The 10810-nt window shown below is 32.7% G+C and overlaps 3 protein-coding genes and 1 non-coding gene across 4 annotated transcripts; 1 reads left to right on the top strand and 3 right to left on the bottom strand.

Moving 5' to 3' along the window:
* Positions 1-2380: 2380 nt before the first annotated feature.
* Positions 2381-3167, bottom strand: LOC124925182. Its single transcript, XM_047465152.1, has 4 exons — positions 3048-3167; positions 2711-2980; positions 2582-2635; positions 2381-2488 (listed from the first exon to the last, which is right to left on the bottom strand). The coding sequence occupies exons 1-4, from the start codon at positions 3165-3167 to the stop codon at positions 2381-2383; spliced, it is 552 nt and encodes a 183-aa protein (XP_047321108.1).
* Positions 3168-3360: 193 nt separating this feature from the next.
* TRNAV-AAC lies at positions 3361-3434 on the bottom strand. Its single transcript has one exon. It is a non-coding gene; the product is annotated as a tRNA-Val (tRNA).
* Positions 3435-6786: 3352 nt separating this feature from the next.
* On the top strand, positions 6787-9069 carry LOC124927251 (probable methyltransferase PMT15). The gene is made up of 3 exons (XM_047467639.1): positions 6787-7362; positions 7439-7577; positions 7644-9069. The coding sequence occupies exons 1-3, from the start codon at positions 6824-6826 to the stop codon at positions 8844-8846; spliced, it is 1881 nt and encodes a 626-aa protein (XP_047323595.1). The 5' UTR covers positions 6787-6823; the 3' UTR covers positions 8847-9069.
* LOC124927252 (RHOMBOID-like protein 3) lies at positions 8909-10460 on the bottom strand. The gene is made up of 4 exons (XM_047467640.1): positions 10087-10460; positions 9619-9949; positions 9300-9550; positions 8909-9209 (listed from the first exon to the last, which is right to left on the bottom strand). Exons 1-4 carry the CDS (start codon positions 10365-10367, stop codon positions 9098-9100), a joined length of 975 nt encoding a protein of 324 aa, XP_047323596.1. The 5' UTR covers positions 10368-10460; the 3' UTR covers positions 8909-9097.
* Between the last annotated feature and the right edge of the window lie 350 nt (positions 10461-10810).

Raw genomic sequence — 10810 nt, 5'->3', positions numbered from 1 at the left:
AAAAATTAGAAGGATAAAATTGAAAGAAAAAATAAAAACTTAGGTTTTTACCTAATTTGGTCAACATGGTTTTTTTAGAAGAAACTCAGGTATTATTCTTATAACCCAAAGATCAAACTAGGCCTTTAGTAAAAAAAAAATAAAAAATGCTTAATGAAATATTATAAAATAATCTCATTAATTAAAATCATTTAAATAAATCATCATTCTTATCCAAATCATTTCATTAATTAATTTATTAATTAAAATACTAAAATAATTTTATTTATTTTATTAAAAAAATTATTAAATATTTATAAATTTCAAGTCTTTTCTTCCTCTAATAATTTTTTTCATAACTAATATCATACAAAATTAAATAATTTAAATAATCCAAATTGGAACAATACCTACTATCATATATAGTAGGGTGCAGATCAATTTGTTGTCATAATAGTTACGTCTTTCTTAAAAACATTTTAAAATTACTCTCTCCTTATATGATTTTAAAGTGTTTTTAAAGGAGAGCTGACATGAGTCATCGGGAGAACAACATATCCCGCCTCATATATACAAACATTTTATAAGTATTGTGCTCAATTAAGTTTAATAACAAGGGCATCAATTCTATGTTGTAACTCTTTGTCAACTTCCAAACTAATTCCCTTAGTCACAATAAAAGCATTCAAAATTAATTAACCAATTTAGTCACATTAATATTGCTCACCAAGTTTGAAGTCTTGTAAACGCGTAATTTTGACAACGAAACATCTTGATTTATGTGAGAATATAATAGTGAGACATTTACTTTTGAGTCTTATTTATATAATACATAAATAAATAATGTGGTCATAGGATTCTTTAACTAATTGTTATATATCTTTATTTTTTTTTCTGACGTGGCCAGGTTGTTGACTAGGATAATGATAGAGTTGGAAAAGCTAGGAATTATTATAGGCTTGAAAATCTTGAAACAAAACAAAAGAATGAGTTTATAAAGTAGGGATAAATATGAATTTATTAATTAATTAATAAACTCAAGGTGGAGATGATTTGGATTATCAAATTAGGATCAGACGTGGCTCTGACTCAGCAAAGTGTATAATCCACAAGTTGTGTTCATAGCCATCCCTAACACCTCAGCATGAACTAGAGAGAGAAAGTACACGTGTACATGACACCAACACAACCGCGGATAGCCACATGTGTGTCATATGAATGGTAGTTATAACTCTTTTTAATTTATAAATGTTAGTTTGTCTTTCTTTCTTTTTATATTTTCTTTTTTACAACAATAATGTTTCTTTATTATATTATAAGGAATGAGGACGAATTTTTATTTCAAATTTTAATAAAATTCGAAATTAATACCAATAAACTTTCGCTTGGTGCATCATTTGTGATGTTATTTTTGTCGACGACTCGATGAGAAAGTTATTTATTTATTTGTCACGATTACAAGGAGACACTTCGTTAATATTGATATGAGTTAAGTCAGTCAGGTTTTTTTTAGGATATGGTGATGGAGTGGGGATTGTTTCTTCCATTCTCAAGACCTAAATGATTATTTTTCATCTTTATTTAATGGATTGTTTGAAAGGATTGAGACATAAGATTTGAAATAACAGAAAGGCCGTCAAATTTGAAATTGATCAGCTTATGCTAATACGTCGTTACCTGATTTTTGTTGCTTTCATTTCATCATTTTTCTTTGATCTCAATTTATTCATTTTGTTCAAATTATTCTTTTTTTTTCTTCTTGAAAGTGGTTGACTTTATCAAATGAACAATTATTTAAAAAAGTTAATAATATTAAGCTTTTAAAAAAGGACGTGATTGATTCTAGAGATAAAAATAAAATAAAATTCAAGAACGAGCTAACAAATTATTGAGAGGAAAAGACATAAAAGGAATCATTAATTTTTCTGTATAAATAAATTAATTTGTAGTGTTAAAAAAGACATGAAAATCAAACAATATTCTTCTCACACATGAATCTGGTTTGAAATTTGAATAGTGTTATTGACTCAAAATCTCAATTATTATCACAACCTAACATATCAAGATCATATTTACAATTAATTATAAAATCAGTTCATAATTTTTAGGCATCCTCTTTGACCCAAATTAAATCTCATTATAACATAGCATGAGAAGTTATGCTAGGCAATATTGAAATAATTCGGATAAAAATATATATATACTATTCCTTTTTAGTTTTTTTTTTTTCACTTGATACAATTAAGAATGAGATGTGAATTTGACATGTCTTTTTATTTAATTTCATTATGAATGTATTAATGTTCAATAACAATTATAACATATTAGAGGTCAAACCGATCGATCATCCTGTTTTAAGCAACCAATTAATAATTATAATGTAAAGTAACTTGATCTTGAATCAGCTTTTCTTCATTAATTTCTTGAAGATCCAACTGGGATTAAACTTGTCAATGATAGTTTGTAGTTTAGATATGTTCTCTGTGCCAACAACAGGTGACTGCACTTCCTAATTAATAAGAAATCATAATTAATTGTAACTATATATTAATTCATTTGCAAAAGTGATCGATCAATATCTGTAAATAGTCTAATTATATACCTCACGAATACTTATGTTATCTTGATTCGCAACATCTTCTTCTTGTTCCACAGCCTGTTTTAGAAATGTTATTAGCTAGATTCATTCAAACTGAAAAAAAAATGATAGCTTATATATATATATATATACAGGATGGTTGTGAACTTCTGGATGAAAATTGTTATGTTGTGAAGGCGGTTCATGAACTGCGGTTAAATTCGCAAAGCCATCCTCCATATCTTGTAACGATCTAGCTAAAGCTTCATCGAGAGCTAGCTGTGAATCGATACTTAACCGCTTAGAAGATTCATCCTTTTCCCAATTAAAATTTCCATGTTCTTCATCATGTGACATGCTCTTAGTTTCACTTGTACTTCCCCTTTCAATTTCAATTCCTTTTAGTGATTGGAACACACTTTCCTGTATAATAAATTAATCAATCATGGATAAATATATAATTCATCAATCAAGACCATGAATATTATACCTGATGTTGAAGGAGTTCCTCATAATTAAGATCGCCAAATTCAGGACAATGCTTCATCATGTTCTTTACAACTTCTGGTGGTAAAGAGTCATCAACAATATTGTTCTTCCTTGAAGTCATGGCCTTATTGATGTTAAGATTGACAAATCGACCAAACTTATATATATATATATATATTCAAAAAAGAATCTTATATATTACCCATGCAACAAAATAATCATGATTTCATTAATGAATTCTTCCCAGCATTTTACATTCATAATGCAATTAATATCAAACATTAAATTCCAGAAATTACAAAAATAAAAAAATATGGCTTCGCCCGGGTTCGAACCGGAGACCTTCAGTGTGTTAGACTGACGTGATAACCAACTACACCACGAAACCTTGTTGTGAAGCTATTTTATTTTATATTATATAACGTAAATATGAATGTAAGATTTGCATAATATTTATCCTAGTTGATTTATTAATTATAGAACAAAAAGTCCTTAAATCATAGCTTAGTAGAGGTAAGCATATTAAATCTCGATCAAACTTTACAAACATAACTATGTGACATATTTTTGACTCTATGAACTATATTATGTAGTACTACTACTACTGATTTGTAATTCACTAATTTGCTTATGAACCCACCAAAGACCGGACCTAGGATTTGACCCGACTAATTTTATTTTACAAAATATATCCGGGTTGCAATATAATAATATATAGAAAAAACAAGCAAAAATATATCTAGGTCACTATTAAACATTTTCGGTAACCCGGATTGTAAGCCAAGGTGCGCATAATGTGAACCCAATCAACCCACCCACATCTCTCTTTCTTTGATCTTTGATCCAGGCTGTGTTGAAAATCCCACATAGCTTATGTTTCTCCGTTAATGGCGAAGAAGACGACTAATCCATGCACTCAACTTGTTTCACTCCGATTAATGCGTTATCTGACACTATTATCTATATACTATCAGAATTATGTTAATTAGTATATGTAAGTTGGGAATGCCCAATTATATTGAGTTTGAGTTTGTAATTAGTTCATTAGTATGTTAAATAACTTTATAGTTAAATTGTATTATTTGTAAGAGTTTAAGGACTATTTTAACATTTGTTAATAATATACAAAAGGGGTAGATGGCACCCTGGGAGCCATTACTTTTTTCTCAAACGGTTTCTCAAATCTCTAAACCTAAGATTCAGAATCTTGTAGATTTCTTATATACTGTGTAAATTAAACTTGTCAAAAACATTATTTGAATAATTAGAATCGTAATTCTAAAAAAAGTATTTTATTAATATAAATAAATCACAAGAATCACAACTTTAATCTTAGGTCGAGTGACTTTGATAAAAAAAAATATATATATTGTTAGGCCATACATGTTAAAAGGTTTTTCAAATAATCTATTCTCACCGATTCAGCAATCACTCACTTTAATTTAACCTGATATTAATAAGAATCGAATCTAAAACTTTGACATACACTAATAGACATAGATTTCCCAAATTGTATGTAGCAAAACCAAATACTAATAGACATAGATTTCCCAAATTGTATGTAGCAAAACCAAATGCTTCACGGACATAAAGTGTCTTTTGGTGGGTTGAAATATTTTTCATGAAAAATGAACAATAATGGCTAGTGGGAGATATGGAAGAAATGTTGGTCCTATTTAACTTTTTTTTTTTTTTTTTTTTTTACAAATTTTTAATAAATATATAATATGTTAACATAAATGATTTAAACAAAACAAAAAAATATTTTATTTTTTTGTTAGGTGAACCTACATATGATGGATGACTCTATTCTTTTTATATATATATATATATATATATATATATATATATATATATATATATATATATATATATATATATATATATATATATATATATATATATATTTTGTATCATCCTAGGATTTAACGAGAACTTGATAAAAACTAAAGAAGATAAAAAACAAAAAAAAAAGGATTCATCAATAACTCAAATAAAATCAAACATCATTTCACATCTATCACACCACTTGATTCATAATAAAAATATAAAAATACTCTATATTTTAAATTATTATTTTTATTATATATATAATACTTTTGACTAAAAATAATCACTGACTCTTTAAAATTATCATCAATTATTTTTTTTTCTTCCATTAAATTATTAAAAATAAACTATATCTGACCAAGCTCCCACTCATGTACATCATTTATTTCAAATTAAAGGTTTAAACATGGGAAATCTTTTACACTGAATAGTCTTTCAAGAGAATGATCAATTAAAGATAAGTTTTTATAGTTTTTTTTTTTTTTTTTTTTTTTTTTTTTTATCGAATGGTCAATTTACTATTAAATATGGTTGTTGTGTGACTGCCAAAGAGAAATTATTTGAAACTCCTTCAATTTAAGGACAACATATTCTTTACGTGTATTAAAACACTTTGTTATATATAGTTGAGTTTGAGTCTGGGTTTAAACCAAAAAATGTTAATAAATTTATAAATATATATATATCTAATTAAGTTATCTTATAACCTAAAATAACATCTGAATGAAAATCTTGAGAAAAGTAAAAGTTTTAATTAGTACACAATTTATACCCAAGTCCGAGTCTAAGAATGTTTATGTATGCCTTAATAATTACATATTTTAATTGGAAAAAGAAATAGTCAATTAAATTTTACTCCTTGAACCTGGCACGAGAAGTTCAACCACTCTTCTCATGTGTACATAATTTTAAATATGAATGAATGTCAACACTCAACATGCACTGTCCAAGCAACTTGACTAATTAATTGTTTGACCAGCTAGTCTAGTAATTAGATCTATTTTATTACTATTCTACTTTAGAGGTTACAACTAATTATAATCTTAGATTGGTTATATTGAATGAAACTTCACATGCATTTATATAGTCAAACTATTTTTATTAATACTTAACTTTTTGCAAAAATATATTAAAGTTAATTACATAATTTATAATATAAAAACTAACATCAATTGTCATGCTAAACTCTATTAACACCGGGCAACCAAGAGGTTATGTATTGATATTTTCTAAATGTCCACCTATCTACCAGTTTTGAAGGTGTAGTTTATGTGTGTATATATATTTTGTATACTTCGTTTTCGCTTCTGTATAAGTGTACATCGCCTTATACGTACTACATTATGACCTCGATTTCGGTGTTATCAGGGTTGGACCCTTTAAAGAAAGAGTGTGAAGGTGTGTAATTTTCCATTGAGATCAAGCAATGTGAGCAATAAACACTATGATGGATGGACTTTGCTCATGATCTTCATAAATCCTATTAAATAATCAACGAACTCATTAATGCTAGCAGCAGTGAAGCTACTTGTCTATATATATTCCAAAAGTCAAATATAGCATTAATCTTAAATTAAAATTGATTTCAAGTACCAATTAATACTTTAATTTAACAAATATTCTGATCTGGTAACTTGTAATTTACTAATTAAGTTCTTAAAATTGAACTATTTGTCTTAAATGAATAATTTAGTCCACTCATACATGCATTAAAAACATAACGTTAAAGTAATAAGCAAGCTGTCTTTAAGTTTCATTGCAGAGTACATAGACGCGTTTTTTCCTTCAAAAAAAAAAAAAAAACAAGGTCGTCTCTTTCCTTTCCTTTCCTGCAAACATTTACTATATATTAACACTCTAATCACTCTACTAAAAACCCACCATTAGAGCTCTAACAGTGCGTGTGTGTGTGTGTGTTTGATAAAACAGAGCATACATATATACGCCATGAAAGGGGAGGTGACTGCTTACTATACACCAACCTTAAAGAAATCACCTCACCCAATTTCATTCTCCAAAAGTAGTAATAAGATCTATCTTGTTCTATTCATCACTCTACTTTGTTCACTCTCCTATTTCATAGGTCTCTGGCAACGGAACAACGCCGCCGATAATTATAATCTCCCCTGTCTCACCAATCAAAACCACACACATCGCAACCTTGATTTCTCAACCCATCACTCCGATGAAGACGACGACGGTTCTAATATCGATGCCGCCGTTAAAGTCTATCCCCCCTGCGATGCCAAGTTTAGCGAGTACACTCCTTGTGAGGACGTTCAGCGATCGTTGAAATTCGACAGGGACCGTCTTATTTACAGAGAGAGGCATTGCCCGGAGAAGAACGAGCTTCTTAAATGCAGGATTCCTGCGCCGTTTGGGTATAAGAATCCATTCAAATGGCCCCAAAGCCGGGATCTTGCATGGTATGCTAATGTCCCACATAAGGAACTCACTGTCGAAAAAGCTGTTCAGAACTGGATCAGGTGGTTACATAAATTAAATCACTCTATTTTAAATGCTTCATAATCATAATCATAAAAATAATATTACTTTAATTAGGTACGAGGGTGACCGTTTTAGGTTCCCCGGCGGCGGGACCATGTTTCCTAACGGAGCGAATGCATATATTGATGACATTGACAAGTTGATAAATCTCAAGAATGGTTCAATTAGGACAGCGATTGATACCGGATGTGGGGTGAGTGAGTTCAAATTTTAAAAAAACTTGAGTTTGGTTTTCAATGATGTGTGTGATTGGTTGTAGGTTGCGAGTTGGGGTTCTTATCTTCTATCTAGAGACATTATAGCGGTTTCGTTTGCGCCTAGAGACAGCCACGAGGCGCAAGTGCAATTCGCGCTGGAGCGAGGAGTGCCGGCTCTTATTGGTGTCATGGCTTCCAAGAGGCTTCCTTATCCTTCTAGAGCTTTCGACATGGCCCATTGCTCACGCTGCCTCATTCCTTGGAGCCAATACGGCGGCGTTTATTTGATGGAAGTTGATCGGGTTCTCAGACCGGGTGGCTACTGGATTCTGTCCGGTCCCCCAATTAGGTGGAATAAGTATTGGCAAGGCTGGGAAAGAACGGCGGAGGATCTCAACCAAGAGCAAACCGCGATTGAGAAGGTCGCCGAGAGCCTCTGCTGGACTAAGTTCGTTGAGAAAGACGATATTGCCATTTGGAGAAAACCCACAAATCATCTTCATTGCAAAACCAATCGGAAGATCGCAAAGAAAAGCCCGTCTTTTTGCCCCGCCGGTGACCACGATAAAGCCTGGTACACAAACATGGAGACATGTGTAACTCCTTTACCCGAAGTCTCCACCAGTCAAGAAACTGCTGGCGGGAAATTAGCGAAATGGCCGGCCAGGCTGAACGTGATCCCGCCAAGGGTAAGGCAGGGAACAGTACAAGGGGTGACCGGAGAAATCTTCCAAGAGGAGAACCAACGATGGAAGAGGAGAGTTTCTTATTACAAAACCGTGAACGCTCAATTGGAGCAGCCGGGTAGGTATAGGAATCTACTTGACATGAACGCTCATCTTGGCGGTTTCGCAGCCGCTCTGATCCACGACCCTGTTTGGGTAATGAATGTAGTCCCGTCGGAGGCAAAAGTCAATACACTTGGAGTCGTTTACGAGCGGGGACTGATTGGGACTTACCACAGCTGGTGCGAAGCCATGTCGACATACCCGCGAACGTATGATCTTATTCATGCGGATTCGGTATTCAGTCTATATGATAAAAGATGTGAAATGGAAGATATAATACTGGAAATGGATAGAATATTGAGGCCGGAAGGGAGTGTAATCATAAGAGATGATGTTGATATGTTGGTTAAGTTGAAGAGGATTACAGATGGGATGAATTGGGAGAGCCAGATTGTGGATCATGAAGATGGTCCTTTCAACAGAGAAAAGCTTTTCTTTGCAGTCAAGACTTATTGGACGGCGGATCCAAGTACATGATGATAATAATCTTAGTTTAGTTCTTTTTCCTTAACTATGTTTCAGTAATTCTTTCACACCTCTAATGTTTCAGAACATGTTCTTTATAGAATTTGATTCAGCCACTACCTTTTCGATATTCAACAAACATATGTATGATGTTCATCACTCTTTAAGCTTATATTACATGATAATTAACTTCTTCTGTACACAGAAAAACCCAAATAAGTTAACAGTGGAACACGAAAAATTACATACATTATTGTTTTTGCTTAGTCATTGCATTTCCATTTAGAGGTCGGAATGCAGCTCAGGTAATGACACCAATGGCAACGACTACTCAAGTTCTCCCCTCGGAACAGCATCACCAATCCTACTGCAAATCTGCAAACATAAACAAAAAAAATTGTTCATATTTCATTCGGGCTCAACCTCTCAACCTGTTGAAAATAAAGAGCTCGATCTATCACTCACCCTGCCACTAGTAGAATCAAAGCCACAACCCATAATACATACTGATAAGACTTGTACTTGTACTTGACTTGAACATTGACAGGGAAATTGTGTCGCTCCAGCCAACCAAACTGGGGTCGAGGCAGCAGAACAAATCCAAGGAGAAAACCCGTAAAAAACCCACCAATGTGAGTGACATTGTCAACATACGGAAGAATTCCAATTCCAAGATTGATGACTAGAATGACTAATAGTGTCAAAAGGGCAACAGCCTGGTTTTAAGATTCAAATACATTAGCTTTCTTGTGTCTTTTGTATTGAAATATAGAAATGAAGTTACCTTGTTGGTATAAATGGCCCAATTGGTGAGAAGCTCGGAGAGCATCGTACCTAAAAGACCGAAAAGGGCACCCGATGCTCCAACTGAGATTCTGTTGTTCTGAATGAATAACGAAGACAGCAAGCTCCCTCCAAAACCGGACAATAAGTAAATGATTCCAATACGTACAAAACCAAACTGCTGTTCAAGACGGATGCCGATCAAGAAGAGGCTCAACATATTGGCAATCAGATGAATTACTCCAGCATGTAACCAATTACACGACACTAGCCTCCATCCTTGGCGTTTTTCAACAACCTTTCTCCATACTAGACCACCCATCTTATCCAATCTGCAATTTTTCACAGTCAATTTCCATGGAGAAAGAAAACCTAAAACACTCTACTGACTGACAGATCGAAAAAAAAGAAGCAGAATTTAAGAGATGGGTATGGGTAATTGGTAAAAGATAAAGAAAGAAGGTATTACGTTGAAGAAGAAGGACCAAACATAGGATTTTCGTTGAGTGGCTGAAAGGAAAAACGACCGAAGAACCTGGCGACGCACTTGCCTTGTGTATTATGATGGCTGGGGCAATTGTTGACGTACATGGTAACAACGAATACAGCAACATTAGCGACGACGAAGATGGGAATCAGCCACGATGTCCAATGGGTATCTCTGTCCTGGTCGTGGATCTCGTACGAGGATCCAGCATAACCGTTTCCTCTGTTCTTGGTTCTCCTGCTTTCCAAATCTTCTCTGGACATGGTGTTTTCTTCTAATCTTGAATTAGTAAGAAGAAGCTGCCGCCGCAGTAGTAATTGAATCGTCGAGATAGAATTTAAAATCAGCTAACATGTGTTGAGAGAAGGAGAAGAAGAAGAGTTTGGTTTGATGTTGTCGTAACGTAAGCATTTGATATGAGTAAGATTAAGAGTGGAGAATCAGCTACGATTCATTCATTGTATTACTTTTAGCGACTTCATGCCCACATGTCGTGATTTATAGGATCGACAAACCTAATTGGTTGAGAGATCCTTTAACCAGTAAGACCGGATCCACTCAAACAAAACTAAGTACCGCCAAGCGATTCAACCTACTTAACGCGTAAAAAAACTGATTTGTTATTTTACATTTTATAATGAAAAAAAAACTACATTTATTATATTAGTAAGAAATCAGAATTATAAAAAAACTTTATGATAAAAAT

This window comes from Impatiens glandulifera, chromosome 2 (genome assembly GCF_907164915.1).
Source record: "Impatiens glandulifera chromosome 2, dImpGla2.1, whole genome shotgun sequence".
NCBI classification, from domain to species: Eukaryota; Viridiplantae; Streptophyta; class Magnoliopsida; order Ericales; family Balsaminaceae; genus Impatiens; species Impatiens glandulifera.
This window is presented reverse-complemented; position numbering and strand designations above follow the sequence as displayed.